We start from the raw sequence: 19323 nt of genomic DNA, 5'->3' as shown, positions 1-19323 counted from the left end.
CTTTCAATCCTTTAAAATTACTGAAGACAGTCACAAATATGACTATGAAAGGGTTTTGGCTATGTTTGATGAATACTTCATACCTCAGAGAAACGTTGTTTATGAAAGAGCATGTTTTTACCAGAGAACTCCGAACCAAGGAAAAAGGTTGAATGTTTTATAAGAGCTCTACATATAGAGCTCTACATATTTGGCTGAAAACTGATTTGGGGAATGCAAAACATAAATATATCAGAGACACATTGGTTATTGGGCTAACAGTTAAAAACCTTTCACAGCAGCTATAACTGAAGATAGATTTCATTCTAGCCATAGCTATTCAAATAGCAAAATAGTGGTGAAACAGGAAAACCTAGAGAAACTTGACAAACTTAAAAACCTGAAACTAGCTTAGTAACTGCAGACACTTGAGTCTTAAAAATCATGATCATAAAACCCCGATGCAAGAAGAGAGGGACACATTCCAGCCTACATGCACAAGGTGTGGAAAAAGTCATATCCCAAGAGATGAGGAATGTCCAGTTAGAGGCACAGGTTGTAATAAGCATGAAATATGGACATTTTACAGCTGGGAGTTAACTCAGATTACAAACAATCAAGAGCCTTTGTTTTGGGGACCTATCACTTACAATGACATAGAACCTGCCTGGACAGTGAAACTGAATATTCATGGCATGACTATTGACTTTAAAATTGACTCAGAAGCTGATGTCTCAGTCACCTCAGACAGCACTTATAATCACCTTCAACCCCTCCCAGAGCTGAAGACACCTGACACAGCTCTGACTAGCCCTGGAGATACTCTGAAATGCACAGGCCAATTCATCAAGAAACAATTTACAAACGCAAAAGCTTTGCATTCAGAGTGTATGTGATTAGGGGATCTAAGACCAACAACCTTCTCAGCACCCATGATGGGCCTAGTGAGAAATATGGAGGAAGCTGATGATATCAGACTTTGGGGCAGAGATTGAGCACAAAAGAGATAATTCTGAACCACAGTATACAAACACCCTGTACCAGAAAGACCTTGGAAGAGGCTATGGCAGATTTATGCAAATTCAGAGGATATCATTACCTGGTCATTGTGGACTATTTTTTCAGGCATATAGAAATAATGTACTTGAAAGACCTAACATGTTGCAGTATTATCGAGAAACTGAAGAGCACTTTTGCTTACTTTGGTATTCCAGAACAATTAGTGATGTACAATGGATTGCAATTCATTGCAGCAGAATTTAAGTAATTCCAAATGAAATATGATTTTGGTCTGGAGGCTGACAGCTCGCGATCCCCTATGTAATAACCTTGTGACCCCCTGAGGGGTCCCAAGCCCCAGTCTGAGAACCCCTGGTATAAATACTGTAAATGGTAAGAATGTAGAACTTAAAGGGGGAGATGTAATGGAATGCTAAAGCTAAACTGTATTATACTGTTCAGACATAGGTGGCACTTTGTGTAAAATATCTTATTTCAATGAACCTCAGCCAGACATGGCAGAGCATTAACAGATCTAATGATGAACACATCTGGTGTGTATAAGCCAGTTTTGAGACCAGTCCATATTGGGTACAGGAACATGATAGTCACCTTCACTTTCCAGCATGGATCCTACGTTGAGCATAGCTCAGCCAGACCTCAGGAATGCAACAAAAACATTCTAGAGAACATCAGAAAGGAATGCAAGTTCATTCTTAACAAATACAGTGTTAAATACTGGATTTTCATCCTTTAGGCTCTAATTGTTTGTGCACATGGACTTCCACATTCACAAACTAGTACCTACCCTTCACAGGTGAAAACATATATGTGCCTGTTACTACTCAAGGATAAGTTTATATATTCTAATGCCAAGTGTCAGCATTTGCTGATATTTAAAAAAAAAAAAAAAGAACTGGTTCCATAGCTCACTTTTACTAAAGTTCCTAAGACAAGGACAACTACTTGTACGGACTAAAACATTTCTAACATTTACTGTCTATTGACACAACATTAAGGGCAAAATCTTCAGCTAGTATAAATTGGCATAGCTCTACTGACTCCTGACAATTTGCTCAGCACTGTACTAACACAGAGGATATAGTAATATAGTAGAGCATACAGTGAATATAAAAATCTTATAATCTACATCGGTGTTAATGTGCACCCACATTCTAGCCAGCAGCAGCCTCAACTATGTTTCCCCTTTTTCTTTCCCAATTATTCCATGAACAAACCCAATAAATCTCGTGTGTGTGTGTACAAGATATTGCTGGACCACACATGAACCCTTTTCCCCACCTAGAAACATCTGTGTGATGCCTGTCACATACACACACACACACACACACACACACACACACACGGTGGGTGTGAGATTTCACTTCTGAAAAAAGCAAATGAATTAAATTAAATGTATATTTAAGTTTTATTTCCTTTCCTTGTTAATTACTTTAAAAGTGAGGCCAACTGAATCATTCTGGCATATTCTACAAACACTTCTGCATGTTAAAACTCTGTCTGAATAACTCAAATACAAATACAGAATCAGTTTTGCAGCATCATTATGAATCCCTACAGAACGCTACAGTGGAATCATAACTACAGCAGTACTGTAATTTGCAGCTGTGTATTATGAAATATATTTAAACAAAAAAACCTGTTCCTGAAGAAACATTCCTCTTTGTAATTTCCTGTACTTGCTAAACAGGAAATTATTTTTTAAGTAAAAGTCTTTAATAGATGTTTCTACACAACCTGCATTAGTAGCTAGCAACAATCTTTGTTAATATATTCCTTGATTAAATATTTACCATTGAAATTAAATACTCTGCCAGTTCATAGTGATCAAATAATGCAGTCCTGTGGGGGGAAAAACATATAGTTATTTTAGAAAGATCAATGAACTTTAAAAGTAAAGCCCAATGCTTTTCTACATCTGCTGCCTTCTTTCAGTGCTTTCAAATGATTTTCTTTATATAAACAAGAGAGAAAGAGACAGACCAAAAATGCTTCCTCTATAATAAGCTCATAGAATAAATTATTGTGGACCTTGTGGACTCCCTGTATTGTGGGCCTTGGATTTTTAACCATGTTCAATTATACAGATATGCTAAAAACTCATTGAGTGAAATCCTGGCCTCCCCCGTAAAGTCAACGGTAAAACTCCTATTGACCGCAATACAGCCAGAAATTAGTACCTTTTATAATACCACAAAATGTTGATACAAAGTATTATGCACCAGGAGCTCAACTTATTCTGTGTACACCTGAAACTCCAAATGATTTCAATGGGATATGGCACCCAGAACTCCCACTGACCCTACTGGAAGCTTTGGATGTGTACAGAATGCCAGATCAGGCCCTGCAATTGCATTGACCCTGCTCAGGGAATATTCTGACCATGGTAATCAATTCCATACCAAAACTAGAGAACGAATTAAAACATACCTCAGGGCGAACTTTTGTAGTGATAATCAAGATGGTCCATTTAGACAGTTGACAAGGTGTGAGGATACTTAACATGGGGAAATAGATTCAATATGTGTCATGACCCAGCCACTCCCAGTCTCTATTCAAACCCAAGTTAACGGTATCTAGTTTGCATATTAATTCAAGCTCAGCAGTTTCTCATTGGAGTCTGTTTTTGAAGCTTTTCTGTTGCAAAATTGCCACCCTTAAGTCTTTTACTGAGTGGCCAGAGAGGTTGAAGTGTTCTCCTACCAGTTTTTGAATGTTATGATTCCTGATGTCTAAATGGGCCATCTTGATTATTACTACAAAAGTTTTTTTCTCCTGCTGATAATAGCTCATCTTAATTAATTAGCCTCTTACAGTTTGTATGGCAACTTCCACCTTCTATGTATGTGTGTGTGTATATCTTCTTACTATATGTTCCATTCTATGCATCCGATAAAGTGGGCTGTAGCCCACGAAAGCTTATGCTCTAAAAAATTTGTTAGTCTTTAAGGTGCCACAAGTACTCCTGTTCTTTTTGCGGATACAGACTAACACGGCTGCTACTCTATATACAGGAGATATCTCCTGCCAGGAAGATCAAATATTTAGCATACGGACAAAAGAAACTCCAAGATGACAGGACATAGGCTTTGTAAAATATTCAAACTGAAGCCTTAACCCAGGACTCTAACTGGGTCTCATCCCACACACGCTTGCTGCCCTTAACAGATTAGAGCTCCTACCTACCTTATGGAGTCTTCTGAGGAATCCTGTTAACAATGAACTCTTCTTGTGATGCCTGGTGGCACATTCCTCAGCCAAAATTCATTGGGTGGTGACAAAAATCATCTGCTGTTGTGCAGAATGCCTGCTTTCCTATTTTCCTGCCTTTCTTCAACAGCAAAATCCTGATCTTGCTACTGCTGCTGCTTTAATTTACTCCGGGCTGAGATGCCGTTACATGTAAAAATGGCCATTTACAAATGCGTGATTTGCATAAGCAGGCATAGAAACTGTGCATGGATGTGCAGTTGCACCGTGATTTTTTTGAAAATCAGGCACTAAATGGCTGTTACAGAACAGTGAAATAGACTCCAGTGCGTTTTTAACATTCCTTGTTCATTCATTTGTTTGGGAAGGTCCACTGAATCCTGGTAAACCAAGTTTAGCATTTATTTGGCCTGGTGCCTCAAAAGGCTTTTGATAGTTCCAAAATGTCATCTTCTATCTTCCCATGAGTATCCCTTTTCCAGTACTGCAATTTCTTTCAGCTTGTCTGCCCATTGACCCTACACTAGAATAGTTTTCCAGTTCAAAGAGGCAGTGTACATTGCTGAATGTACCATATGAGATGCCAGAATCTCGATCTCTCTCTGGTCTTGACCCTAGGCACAGGACACCAGGCATCCAGCAGCTTGATCAATCAACCAATTACAGTGTGTCCTTGTGAGATCACCTACCTACTGAATTCCCATATCAGTGAGAAACCCCTCCAGATGTGGATGCACATCCCCTGTTTTCTCTCATCAGTTGAAGTTATATTGTTGGATATTGTTGGAACTGAAACAGTGATTATGAATATAATGTTAGAGGATTCTCTTACCTGTGAAGCAGTGTTTCCTTATTCCCATCTACTGCATCAATAATAGATTCATCACCAGAATAGGATGACATCATTAATTTAACAATCTCAGTTGCTCCTTGGGTGGCAGCAAAATGAAGAGCTGTGCATTTTTCATTCTGCAAACAGGATTATACGGCACAATTTAAAATCAAATTATTTTTCAATCAATTCTATCTGCTTAAAAGATGAGTCGTAGCCTGACTTCAGTGATATGAATTGCCATGCAGGAGACCACACTTCAGTTCGTACACTTGGACTCTTACATATTAGGCCACAGAAGTCTAGGAATAATACAGTGTTAATTAGATAATTTTTAAGGTCTACCAGATACTCTTAGTCATTGAACAGCAGCCCCTTGAACTGAATGACATAGATGGACTGTGAAAAAGTCCAAGCTGTCCTTTGTAGCTAGAATAATAATGGCCACAGTGAGTAGCTTTGAAGGTTGGATGCTAAAGCAGAGGAAATCATCTGTAGGTAGTCATTTTTGTCATGTTAATTATTATATTTGATTTATTTCCTGAGGTACATTTTCCAATTTCTTCATTTTATAAACAGTAATTGTTTGCTTGTTAGCCCTTATTTATATGTGATCTGTTTGACTGGGTGAATCATATCCACCCTTGATAGATGTCTGAGCGGTCCTGTGTTTTTCCTTTTGGCTACACATGTATAACTTTTAATGATCAGAAAGTCTCATTGAATTGAAATAGTCTTTTTCATGATGCCATATCCATGCTTAAATACTCCCTGCACCATCCACTCACCAAAAAGAAAAAGCACAAGTGTTGTATTAACAGTTTCACCACCAGATGATCTCATTTAGATTCTACATATCCAAACAACAAATACATAAAGGAAAGACCTATCTTTTTGTCATTAAGAGCCAAGTCATGTAAATCCTTACTCACAGTAAGTATGTGAGTAATCCATATTCACATGAGTAGAATTCACTCACACAAGTAATCTAATATGTATTTGCTAAAAAACTGAATGAAAAACATAAGACTGTTAATACAACACTTGTTACCTAGGTCCTACTTATTACAATCAGACTAGTGGTCAGAGCGTGGTGAGCAGAATTTGACTTTTTAGATATAAAAAGTACTACAGTCTTTAGGTGAGTAAATGTTGCTTGATCCACCATATCCTTACTAATAGTCTTTACTCACACAAGGAGTACTGTGGAAGTCAATAAGATAGCTTGCATGAGAAAAACAAACAGGGTCCGGTCAATAATTTGTTCTCCTAGAGCATTCAACGTCCCGTTTGTCACTGCAGGCCTTTTCTGCAAACTTTCCCCTTGAAATAACTGTTTGTAAATACTATATGCTTTTCATTTAGCTTTTATAACAGAAATACATTATTTTAAATGTCTCAACTTCCAGCAAAGTGATGTTAAGAACTGTATAACTGGAAGTGCACTTCAGAACACAAATACATGCCAGTAATATTTTTGCTTTCAAGCCTATCGTCACATTCCACAGTGTTACTCTGGTTTCAGTGTTTCTCACATTTCACAGTGTTTCTTACAATTGGCTTTCAGAATTGAGGAGCAGCTTCTGACACTGCTTCATCTGCTACAAAGGGGACTTAAAACTGCCTTAGCCAGCTGAGGATTTCTCCTGACTTCAGCATGTTGCTCCCCATCTTCTCACTTGCGCAACCACATTACCTTCAAACAGCTCTGCTATTGCAACATTTATTTCAGAATCAAGTTCACAACTACCTTCTCTTGTGGTGAAATACTGGCTCCATTTAAGCTAACAGGAATTTTGCCATTGACTTCAACGGGGCCAGGATTTCATGCTTTGTTTGTAGGAGTTTTCTTGTCTTTGGATTTGCTACAATCTCACTCAGGAACCTTTTCTCATTCTACTCTCCTGGATGACACCACTAATCTAATCAGTGGTGGAGGGAGGGTTTTCTCTTCTGCAGTTCCTGCCATCTGGAAAAGTCTTCTTGTCTTTCTCTATCTCTGATTCTCCATTTATTTACAAATTTCACCTGAAACCTTATTTTTTTCTCATTTGCTTATTCCTCTTAATTTCCCTTAACTATCTTTGGAATTGCATTATTTCTCTGTGTAAAACTTTTCAGGATACAGTTTGTAAGGAAAAAAATCTACTTAAAATATTTCTAACAGATACAAGTATATCATTAGGGACCTTCATTTTTTGTTTTTATTTAATTTTTCCCAGGAATTTATCAGTGTTTATTACTACAACAACAAAAACAGGTGAAAATCGGTGGAAGAAACGTAGATTACATGGGTAAATATTGAGGTTTATTTCAGTGGACTGAAGGATGGGAAAAAAGTATTCAGTAGATTAATGCTTTGATTAATGGAATTCAATGTGGTTTGCTGCAGAACTAAAAACAGAACTCAAAACACAATGCCACCTCTGAGTTTAAGAAAACAATATATCTCTAAGCCCCAAATAAAACTTTTCATTTGAATAAACAGTTTACTCTTGTAGACTTAGAACTATTAGCCTATAAATGTTTACATTAAATAATTGGGCCACATCATTTGCAGTGCATACACTCAATTTAATCCTTTTCTCCTGTTTTTGTTTTTTTAAAACTTTCAAATACTTCCTTATGTTCTGAAACTTATTCTGATACAGATTTTCATTATCTTCCCATTTTAGGATGTCAAATCTTTAAACTGTTATCTGCTAACAGCTTGAAACGTGCACGCGATGGGTGTGAGATTCATCAGTAGGTTCAGATGCGCACGCACTTCAGAGCTTGCATGCTTGCCTGTTTGTTTATTGTGCGTATCTTCTAGACTAAAACATAGCCTGACTTCAACAGGCAGCTTTTCATATACACACAGACTGATGTTTTATTGTAATACATATATCTCATGCAAGACATTGTATTTTCCTAATAAAACAAGTTATCTTTATATATTTGAATAATATAAAAATAGGGTAAAATCGGAAAAAAATGAACATTACTTTCTGTAAAACCTGTGATTTTTTCGACAAAATTAGTTTAAACTGAAAACGAAGGGGATTATGTATTGTATTGTATTATATTATATTACCTGCTTCAGATCAATCTGTGCTCCAAATTCGATGCACATTTTAATCATTTCCAAGTCTCCACTCTGAACTGCCAGATGGAGAGGACTGCACTTTCCATTATTGGTAAAATTGATGTGACTTTCAGTAGAATGACCTAATTCTTCACCTGAGAAAGAAAATAAAATGCAAACATATTAAATAAAGATAACACAAGAAATCAAGATTTAAAAAACAAACAAATATAGGGATATATTTTCCCCCTAAATACCAACATGTAACTCCTGTTAACACTCATGGAGTTCTGTGAATGCACTGAGCATATGAGTTATGGCCCTCGGTGTACACGCACTTAGCCATATCTGTAACTTTACTCATTGGAGCATGCTCATTGAACTTGTAGAGAGTTATAGTGTGTAAATGTTTGCAGGATCAAAACCTTTGCATAGCCCTTTGAGAAGCAAAGTACTAAATACGCACTAAGTGTCACTACAGGTATGTCTATATTTGAATTGGGAGATGTGATTCCCAGCCCACTTAAGACTTACCCGCATTAGCTCTGCTCAAGCTAGTGTCTAAAAATGGCAGTGTGTCTCAGCAGGACAGGCGGCCACTTGGGCTAGCTGCCGCAAGTATAATCCCACCTGACCCCTGGGTACGTACTCAGGTGGCTAGCCTGAGCCACCGCCTGTGCCACCATGGACACATTCTTTTTTAGGCACTAGCACAAGCAGAACTCATGGATGTACATCTACACAAGCCTCTCAGCTCAACTATAGACATACCTGTAACAGGATAGGTGGCCCATTAAATGAAACTGGGTTCAGTTCTCCTGTCCCAGTCTAGGTGCTCCCAGTTGGGCCAATTAAGAGGATGGGGCAGCACCTGGGGGCCTATAAAAGGTCAGTTAAATGTCAGAGCAGGGTGAGTCAGACAGGAGAAGGAAGAGAGAAAGCTGCCATAGAGAGAAGACAGTCCCTGGGAGAAGTCTGAAGGCAGGAGAGCAGCAAGAAGGGTTTGCTGGCTGGCTGGCATCCTCAAGTCAGAAAGCCAAGGATGGAGAGGGCTAAAGGTAGTAATAATAGGAGGAGGAGGAACAGCAGCAGCAGAGAGAGGGATTCCTCCTGGCTCTAAGCCAGAGCCAACAGCCAGAAAAGGCTGAAGGAAGGGGGAGCAGCAGAGGGGCTTACCAGCTGATGTCTCCTTGCTGGAGAGCTGGATCCAGAGAAAGAACAAAAGGAGGATACTCCCAGAAGAGAGGCTTTGGGAGTTCCCATGAGGAGAGCGGGGTTGCCCCCCAAAAGGAAGGCCTGGAGTAGCTGTCATAGCTGAGGAACAGAGGACTGACAAAGAGTCCAGGTACAGCGGAAGATGCCAGAATGTGGTTGGTGTTATGTCAGTGGCCAAAAGGATAATGTGCTTTTTAAGGACTACTTGTACTGGAATGATATGGACTATGTTTTGGAACTTTTACTGTGGACTATTTGCACTATGTTTTACTAATGAACTGTGTGTGGATTAGAAGATAAGCCTCCATGGAGATACTGGGGACTCAGAAGGGAAAATGAGGCGAGGGGCCAACTGAAGGGCCGCCTTGAGGCCACGAGAGCGCAGCTGGGAGGAGGCTACTCATTTACAGTACCCTATAACTAATAAGGATGAAACAAAAGAGATTTGGAACATTTATTTACCTTTTTTTAAAATAATTTCCATGCATGCTTTTGCACCTGAAAAGGCAGCTGCATGGACAGGCATACATCCAGTTTTGTTTGATTTACATAACTTTCCTCCATTTTCAAGCTGAAAAATAGCGTTCACATATAGTTAAATGGCATGCTGCAAATTATGACCAAATAACACGTTATCATAGATGTACTTTCTCACTTGTAATGTCTGTGTCTATTCTATGTTTTGATGATCTTTAAAATACATGATTCATTTGAAAAAAAAATAGAATAGCAGGCTAGACTTATATATGTATAATTCCTCAAGGAGCATGCTTGAAGTTTACCCAATGGTTTTCTAAAATTCACATTTCCAAAATCACATTTCATTTGGGGTTTCCTGGGGTTTTTTAAATATACTGGACCAAAGTGGGGTGAGTTTTTTCACCTTTCTCACAGCAGACTGGAGACCCAGTGGGGAAGCTTAGTAGATAGTAGGTGTAGCAGCTGTCCAGTGTAGGCACAAGGTACAGAGGGAATACAGTTCCCCGATAAACTCGATTTGGAAAGGGATTTAGGGGAAGACACCCCCAAGGAAGCTGGGAAAATGGGGCTGGGACTCCTAACGTCTGGTACAGTGGGGAGACAACCCCTAATCCCCTTTTTCCAGTCCCCCATAACCATCATTCAATGTTGCTGGGGTCCCAGCGACAGACTGGGACCAAGTTGGGAAGGGGGAGGGCACACAGAAGTTCTCCCAAATAGGAGAAAACAATTAAGGAAATAATGATGACCCACACTGTATGATTTATTGGTGGGTATTCCCAGATATTTTAAGTGAATAAAGTTGCAGCCTAATTAAACTACATCCATTGCCTCTTCTCTTTCTTCCAGCTTGGCCAGGACAAGCTATTTTTCTCAGGAATGGGCATTGTTTTAACATAATGCACTCAAGAATCTTGTTAACACATTTTTTCATAGTGCTGCTGTAGGTACAAAGAGATTTAAAAGATTCCCAAGGAAAGACAGGCATATGCTGGCAGATAAAACACACTGCATTTCAGAAAAAATAAAAAAAAAAATATACCTCATGCAAGATGTTAAAATGTCTTTTTTCTAGCTTAAGACACCAATTTTGCAAATAGATGCACCCTTACATGTAATGGAACTATATGAGAGCACTAGGATGTGACACACTTATTTGCAGTATTATAAGAGGCCATTGAAGTGAACAGGGCTCCACTCAGGCTCATGCAACTTGCCGTACTGGGGCTTTAATTTATGCTTACACTTCTTTGGTTAAGCAGAGCTATACAAAGTAGAAAAACAGACAACACATTGTATTAAGATAAGTAGAAGAACATTAGGGGAAATCAAATCATTCTACGTACCAGAAGCGTCAGTGCCTCAGGATTTTCTTTGTAACATGCTACTATTATAGGTGTGTTGCCAGTTTCTCCTTCCAGATTAACATCTGTACTGCTGTGTTGGACCAACACCTAGAAAGTAAACATAAGAACGGCCATACTGGGTCAGACCAATGGTCCATCTAGCCCATTATCCTGTCTTCCAACAGTGGCCAAAACCAGGTGCTTCAGAGGGAATGAACAGAATAGGTAATCATCAAATGATCCACCCCATCACCCATTCCCAGCTTCTGGCAAACAGAGGGTAGGGACACCATTCTTGCCCATCATGGCTAATAATCACAAAAGAGAACCTTTAAAATTTTGCACTAATTTAATTGCTTATCATGCATCATTTCTTATTATTAGTGTTCTGTTTGAGGCGCACCAACAGCATGCAGAGTAATAGAAGGAAAGGAAAGGAGTTCCAGATATATGTACCACAGTGCAAGAAGATACAGGTGAGAGTAGGCCAGGGAAAGAAAGCTTATGTTTACAGTAGAGAGTCACTAGTAATTGAACTAGTGGGACAATACTGCTGTAAGCACCAACAGTAAAGTGACTACACACTAGCGATACTATTTTGGGCCAAGTTCTGATTCAGTTTTGCCCTGTGTTTACACTGGCACTGAACTATATACCACTGAATTTCTACTGCTGTCTGGATATCTAACAAAGTTACCAGAACAGGTCTAAGAAGCAATGGATTCTGGGAGATCTGAGAAAAATTAAATGTCTCTAGTTATTATCTATATTTCTCTGTGTTTTCTCTTGCTAAATAAACTTTACTTTATTTCCCTTTCAAATAGCTCCCATATGCCTTGTCGGCACTGGAGAATTTGGCATATTAACTAGCTTTTGGAAAGGGAAACAAAGGGAGAGTTAGGTTAAATAGAGGAAAGTGCGGGGGAAGACATGAGAGTATATATGTAAGCATGAGCAGACTTGTGCAGAGTCTTGAAGGTGAATTTAGGCCCATATCCAGAATTTAATTTTCAAATTCCGTGTTCCACATTTATTTTTAACAGACAATGCATATGTGCAAAATTGTGAGGAGGAAGCTGGAGGTTTTGGCAGCTGTTTAGGGGAATCTCTGACATCTTACAGAACTTTAGTTACATTATGGACCACAGTGGTGTTTTCTTCCTTTCTGTGTTTGAGAAAACTATCAGAAGAGTTTGGATGCAATTTAGAAAAGTTCTTTTCTGGTGATGTTATAACAAATGCATGAGCTAGTAACTTCCAGAATTCTACTTACACAACATATGCCTCGTCAAAAAATGGGGAAATAGTTTTGCTAAAAATTTCAAAGTTGTTTCTGCAAAAAGAAAAGGAGTACTTGTGGCTTCTTAGAGACGAACAAATTTATTTGAGTGTAAGCTTTCATGAGCTACAGCTCACTTCATTGGATGCATGCAGTGGAAAATACAGTGGACAGATTTTATATACACCGAGAACATGAAACAATGGGTGTTTCCATACACACTGTAACAAGAGTGATCAGGAACGGTGAGCTATTACCAGCAGGAGAGAATAAAAAAACCCTTTTGTAGTGATAATCAAGGTGGGCCATTTCCAGCAGTTGACAAGAACGTGTGAGGAACAGTAGGGGGGGGAATAGTTTTACTTTGTGTAATGACACATCCACTCCCAGTCTTTATTCAAGCCTAATGTAATGGTGTCCAGTTTGCAAATTAATTCCAATTCAGCAGTCTCTCATTGGAGTCTGTTTTTGAAGTTTTTTTGTTGAAGAATTGCGACTTTTAGGTCTGTAATCGAGTGACCAGAGAGACTGAAGTGTTCTCCAACTGGTTTTTGAATGTTCTAATTCTTGACGTCTGATTTGTGTCCATTTATTCTTTTACGTAGAGACTGTCCAGTTTGACCAATGTACATGGCAGAGGGGCATTGCTGGCACATATCACATTGGTAGATGTGCAGGTGAACGAGCCTCTGATAGTGTGGCTGATGTGATTAGGCCCTATGATGGTGTCCCCTGAATAGATATGTGGAAACAGTTGGCAATGGGCTTTGTTGCAAGGACAGGTTCCTGGGTTAGTGGTTTTGTTGTGTGGTGTGTGATTGCTGGTAATTGCTTCAGGTTGGGGGGCTTTCTGTAAGCAAGGACTGGCCTTCTCCCAAGATCTGTGAGAGTGATGGGTCATCCTTCAGGATAGGTTGTAGATCCTTGATGATGCGCTGGAGTGGTTTTAGTTGGGGGCTGAAAGTGATGGCTAGTGGCGTTCTGTTATTTTCTTTGTTGGGCCTGTCCTGTAGTAGGTGACTTCTGGGAACTCTTCTGGCTCTGTCAATATGTTTCTTCACTTCAGCAGGTGGGTACTGTAGTTGTAAGAACGCTTGATAGAGATCTTGTAGGCGTTTGTCTCTGTCTGAGGGGTTGGAGCAAATGCGGTTGTATCGTAGAGCTTGGCTGTAGACAATGGATCGTTTGATGTGGTCCGGATGAAAGCTGGAGGCATGTAGGTAAGTATAGCGGTCAGTAGGTTTCCAGTATAGGGTGGTGTTTATGTGACCATCGCTTATTAGCACTGTAGTGTCCAGGAAGTGGATCTCTTGTGTGGACTGGACCAGGCTGAGGTTGATGGTGGGATGGAAATTGTTGAAATCATGGTGGAATTCCTTAAGGAATTCTTTTCCATGGGTCCAGATGATGATGATATCATCAATGTAGCACAAGGAGAGTAGGGACATTAGGGGACGAGAGCTGAGGAAGCGTTGTTCTAAGTCAGCCATAAAAATGTTGGCATACCGTGGGGCCATGCAGGTACCCATAGCAGTGCCACTGATTTGAAGGTATACATTGTCCCCAAATGTGCAACAGTTATGGGTAAGGACAAAGTCACAAAGTTCAGCCACCAGGTTTGCCGTGACATTATTGGGGATACTGTTGCTGACGGCTTGTAGTCCATCTTTGTGTGGAATGTTGGTGTAGAGGGCTTCTACATCCATACATCCAGGATGGTGTTTTCAGGAAGATCAGGATGGTGTAGTTTCCTCAGGAAGTCAGTGGTGTCTCAAAGATAGCTAGGAGTGCTGGTAGAGTAGGGCCTGAGAAGGGAGTCTACATAGCCAGACAATTCTGCTGTCAGGGTGCCAATGCCTGAGATGATGGGGCGTCCAGGATTTCCAGGTTTATGGATTTTGGGTAGCAGATAGAATACCCCTGCTCAGGGTTCTAGGGGTGTGTCTGTGCAGATTTGTTCTTGTGCTTTTTCAGGGAGTTTCTTGAGCAGATGGTGTAGTTTCTTTTGGTAACCCTCAGTGGGATCAGAGGGTAATGGCTTGTAGAATGTGGTGTTGGAGAGCTACCTAGCAGCCTCTTGTTCATATTCCGACCTATTCATGATGACAACAGCACCTCCTTTGTCAGCCTTTTTGATTATGATGTCAGAGTTGTTTCTGAGGCTATGGATGGCATTGTGTTCTGCACGGCTGAGGTTATGAGGCAAGCGATGTTGTTTTCCACAATTTCAGCCCATGCACGTCGGCGGAAGCACTCTATGTACAAGTCCAGTCTGTTGTTTCGACCTTCAAGAGGAGTCCACCCAGAATCCTTCTTTTTGTAGTGTTGGTAGGAAGATCTCTGTGGGTTAGTATGCTGTTCAAAGGTGTGTTGGAAATATTCCTTGAGTCAGAGACATCGAAAATAGGATTCTAGGTCACCACAGAACTGTATCATGTTCGTGGGGGGGGGGGGGAGGGGCAGAAGGAGAGGCCCCAAGATAGCCCAGCAGAAGAATCTTTCCTAAGAGTATAGCTGGATAGATTAACAATATTGCTGGGTGGGTTAAAGGAACCACTGTTGTGGCCCCTTGTGGCATGCAGTAGTTTAGATAGTTTAGTGTCCTTTTTCTTTTGTAAAGAAGCAAAGTGTGTGTTGTAAATGGCTTGTCTAGTTTTTGTAAAGTCCAGCCACAAGGAAGTTTGTGTGGAGGGTTGGTTTTTTATGAGAGTATCCAGTTTTGAGAGCTCATTCTTAATCTTTCCCTGTTTGCTATACTGGATGCTGATCAGGTGGTTCTGCAGTTTCTTTGGGAGTGTGTGGCACAATCTGTCAGCATAGTCTGTGTGGTATGTAGATTGTAATGGATTTTTTACCTTCAGCCCTTTTGGTATGATGTCCATCTGTTTGCATTTAGAAAGGAAGATGATGTCTATCTGTATCTGTACGAGTTTTTTCATGAAGTTGATAGATTTCCACTCCATACGGCTAAATTCAGTGCCTTGCATAATGACAGGTTTCAGAGTAGCAGCCGTGTTAGCCTGTATCCGCAAAAAGAAAAGGAGTACTTGTGGCACCTTAGAGACTAACAAATTTATCTGAGCATAAGCTACGAAAGCTTACGCGCAAATAAATTTGTTAGTCTCTAAGGAGTACTTGTGGCACCCCTTTTCTTTTTGCGGATACAGACTAACACGGCTACTACTCTGAAAGTTGTTTCTGTTTCTCAGGATTTGGAACAGTCCCATTTGCTTAATTTCAGCTTTATCAATATTTGTATTGAAATTGTTTTCAACGTGGTTATAAAATGTTTTGTTTACTAAAAACCAAGTTTTCTTACTAAAAACCATGGTCATAACAAATCTTAATGGATAACTTTGTTGGTAAGTCACTTTTGCTTAGCAACTTTTGAGTACAGTTTCTCTTTTGTGAGTACCTGCCATCTGAAGAACTTAAAGGGCTATATTTTCAGTGGGTATAAGCTTCTTGTGTGTGAATTTGTACACCTGGAATTTTGCATACAACTAGTGAAATTGTGTGCCCAGGGGGCTCTTGAGCCCTTTATGCATGTATATTTACTTGGACTATAATCTTACCTTAACTATTTCATTGTGAAGGCACTGCACAGCTAGATGAAGAGGTGCCATCATACTGGAGTTTAAAATGTTTGGGTTAGCGCCTCTGCTGAGAAGTAATTTAACACTTTCAACCTGGTTTTTTTTTGTGGCCCAGTGCAATGGGGTGTTTCCAGAGGAGTCCATCACATTTAGCGCTAGGTCAAAAGGTAAAAAAACAAAGTACATACTACAATAAACATGTAGCTGGCAAATGTTCTGATGCAGTTAATAGACAACTGATTTTCCTGTGAAATATATATTCAGTAGAGGTTCTCTGTCACTGGGTTTGTTTGTAGGTTTGTTTAAATAAATCATCAACTGTGAAAGACTCTTGCTGCTATTACTAAGGTGCCAGTTACATTATAAATGAATTACAATTAATTACTTATGTCCTATGCTGAATCCACAATGTTATTATTGAGAGGTAATATTACATTAAAAATGTCATCATACAACAACAGAGGAGAGCAAGGATGAACATGTAACAAAGATACCAAAACAATGTTAAGAAAATCGTGATTCCTCTGTGAAGATGGCAGTAATAAATCCGAACACCAATCTACACTATTGAAGTAATAAATGCTTTTATTTAAACTATTTTTATTTAATGATACAGAAGATAATTTAATAAAGTATTACCTTCATTGGAAGAATCATCTAAAATCATCTCCATTAATTCTATGTGACCTCCTCCTGCAGCATGATGCAATGGAGTGGCCTTCAGTTCATCCAATTTGCTAAGCCCAGAACGATTTTTCTTAATTAAACTCCGCAATCTGCAAGCACTTCCATCTGAAATCACCTAATTTTGGGTGCAAATATTGTAAATTGCTTTATTTTTTTCCACTAAACAAGACTTTAGTAACACCATATGCTAAAAAGTAGATCAGAATAAAATTTCTCTCTGTCTTGTTTGCCTATCAGTTTCAAAAGCAGTTGGACTACATTACTTTTACTTAGGACCTTGCACACGTTTTTCATTATGTGACATATAAATGTGTGATTTGTTCCTGGCCTTACCATTCAATTAGTTTCTAAAAGTAAAAGCAGTTATTTCTGAAAATGTTCAACTTTTTCATTGATTTGTCATATAAAATCTTATAATTAATTTGAGTTTTCAATATATCAAAGACAAACTAAATGGATCAACCAAATATATAAACGAGCTGGCAACAGAAAATTAAAAAACAGACACTTTCACACCAATCCAAACATGAAATACAATATTTAAAAGTATAAGTGTAATTCAACATCCTTACTCCAACTTCTTCTAATTTTCCCTTTTGCTAAAAAGAATGGCAAAGAATAAGAATCAGAAAGTACCACGTGAATTGCGTATATTTTTCATATTATTGCTCCTGTCTTACAGCCTGATAATGCATGTAAATAGCTGTATTCAAATACTGAAATGAGTATGTGCTCTTTGCAGTTGGTATAACCAGAAACCTCCATAGCTCACCAACTGCACAACTCCATGCTGAAGGAATCAAATCCTGCTCCACTGAAGTCAATGGCAAAACTCCCATTGACTTCAATGAGTGCAAAATCAAACTCAAGACAAGCAGCAAAAAGAAATTAACAAAAATGTAACTAATCTAGACTCAACTGTTTTCCCTTCTGCATAAAGTCAAAGATCTTCCCACCCACCAGCCTCTATTCTGTTCCCCTGTGTCCAGGAGGGGAAGAGGTTAACGATGAAGGAAAATAAACAATCTTGACCCTTTCCCTGAACAGAACTTTACACTGAGATTGAGAATGATTCGGGGCTGCACCTCCAAGTCACAGTTCAAGGAGAAGGGGCTTGTGCCCTCAGGATTCTGGACTGCTTTGGAGAAAAAAATCCATTAAAATGTTCACAGCTGCAGGAAATTATGCAGATGCATGTCAGACAATAGAAGGGGTCAGACAATCATTACTTAATGAGAATAAACACTGAGATTCAAAACGTTAAAGCTTTCGCACCATTAACATCTAAATTGTCAATATCCCATCCCCAAATATACCAAGTAACCTTAGATCAAACTCTGGTAAGTTCTCAAGGGACACAAAGTGGGTGAGGCAACGTCTTGTATCGGGCCAAACTCTGTGGGTGAGAGAGACAAGCCTTCAAGCCACACACAGCTCTTCTTCGTGTCATACTAGCTAATAATAATCTAGGGATACCCAATATCACAGTAGCGAACATCTGAGGACCAACAGGGCTCACCATCACTGCAGGCAAGTTCTCAAGCGGCATTTTCCTTCCTTCCTTCCTTCCTTCCCCCCCCCCCCCGGCTGTGCATTTGGACTGTTATCCGTGGAAATACAGTGTGTGGGGCGCGGGGGCGTTAGTGGGTGTAGGGGGAAACAGAGGGTTGCTGACATTGACCCTTCCAAGCCTCCTCCCGCCCCACGCCCTCTGCTGCCTCCAGCCTCTCCCATCCCCTCCCCCACACCTTAGACAACTCAGCCCCCCATCTTCCCCCCTTAGACACCTCTTCCCCCCCCTCCCCCGGTAGAACCTTCCCCGCGCCCTCAGCGCCTGCCCAGCCCCGTCCTTGCCCCATTCGCCAGGCCGTCTGCCCCGCTTCTCGCCGCACCGACCTTAAAGACGTCCTGCGAGGCGAGGGAGGCGGCATCGGCCTCGCACACGACCCCCTCGTAGGAGCCGCACGCCGCCTTGTCCCGCGGCTGGAACATCCTCAGCAGGGCGCGCTTCATGGCTCTGTCCGCCGCCCGCCCCAGCCACCTGGAAGGGAGCGAGAGCAGCGAGTGAGTCCCGCGCCGGCGGGGGGGGAGGCGCCTGCGGCAGGGCGCGGAGCGCGGCCGGCTAGGGACACGCCTCATGCCGCGCACCTCAGCTCCCCCACGGGCGGCCCCCGCCGGGAGCCCGACGAGGCTGGGGGACCCGCAGCGGGAAGAGGCTCTAGGGACGCGAAGCGCTGGGAGCATTCAGGAAACGTCTCCCCGCCTGGCCAAGGAGACCAACCCTTGCCCGCCGCCTTTCCACCAGCCGGCAGCCCCGGCCGGCACGACTCAGGGAACCCTTCCCGAGCTGCGCCAGGGAGGCTGAGCCCGGGGTCTTTCCCCTGCCGGCCAGGAGCGAAGCACTGTGCTGAGGGGGCGAGGAGAGCGTTCGGTGAGGGAGGGAAGGAAGGGGGTGAATTTTGCGCCCCCCCAGGGGCCTGTGAGAGGGAGATTCACAGCTGCCAGTCCTAGAGGGGCCAGGTGGGTGAGGTACATGGGACCAACTTCTGTTGGTGAGAGAGGCAAGCTTTTGAGCCACACAGGGCTCTCCTTCAGGTCTGGATAAAGACTCT

At 40.9% G+C, this 19323-nt stretch overlaps 1 protein-coding gene across 2 annotated transcripts in view; it reads right to left on the bottom strand.

The window, feature by feature from the left end:
- Positions 1-18889, bottom strand: part of TRPA1 (transient receptor potential cation channel subfamily A member 1) — a 64303-nt gene extending 45414 nt beyond the window's left edge. For both annotated transcript variants that reach the window (XM_048840931.2, XM_075125121.1), the window contains exons 1-8: positions 18608-18889; positions 16664-16826; positions 16004-16179; positions 11150-11257; positions 9786-9894; positions 8118-8263; positions 5042-5178; positions 2793-2841 (exon numbers count right to left, since the gene is read on the bottom strand). In XM_048840931.2, coding sequence (XP_048696888.2) covers positions 2793-2841; positions 5042-5178; positions 8118-8263; positions 9786-9894; positions 11150-11257; positions 16004-16179; positions 16664-16826; positions 18608-18850 — 1131 coding nt within the window. In that variant the 5' untranslated portion in view covers positions 18851-18889. The remainder of the gene's footprint in view (positions 1-2792; positions 2842-5041; positions 5179-8117; positions 8264-9785; positions 9895-11149; positions 11258-16003; positions 16180-16663; positions 16827-18607) is intronic.
- Between the last annotated feature and the right edge of the window lie 434 nt (positions 18890-19323).

The sequence above is a fragment of the Caretta caretta genome, chromosome 2, assembly GCF_965140235.1.
Source record: "Caretta caretta isolate rCarCar2 chromosome 2, rCarCar1.hap1, whole genome shotgun sequence".
In the NCBI taxonomy this organism is placed as follows: Eukaryota; Metazoa; Chordata; order Testudines; family Cheloniidae; genus Caretta; species Caretta caretta.
The sequence above is the reverse complement of the archived record's forward strand: the minus strand, read 5'-3'. Positions and strand labels throughout refer to the sequence as shown.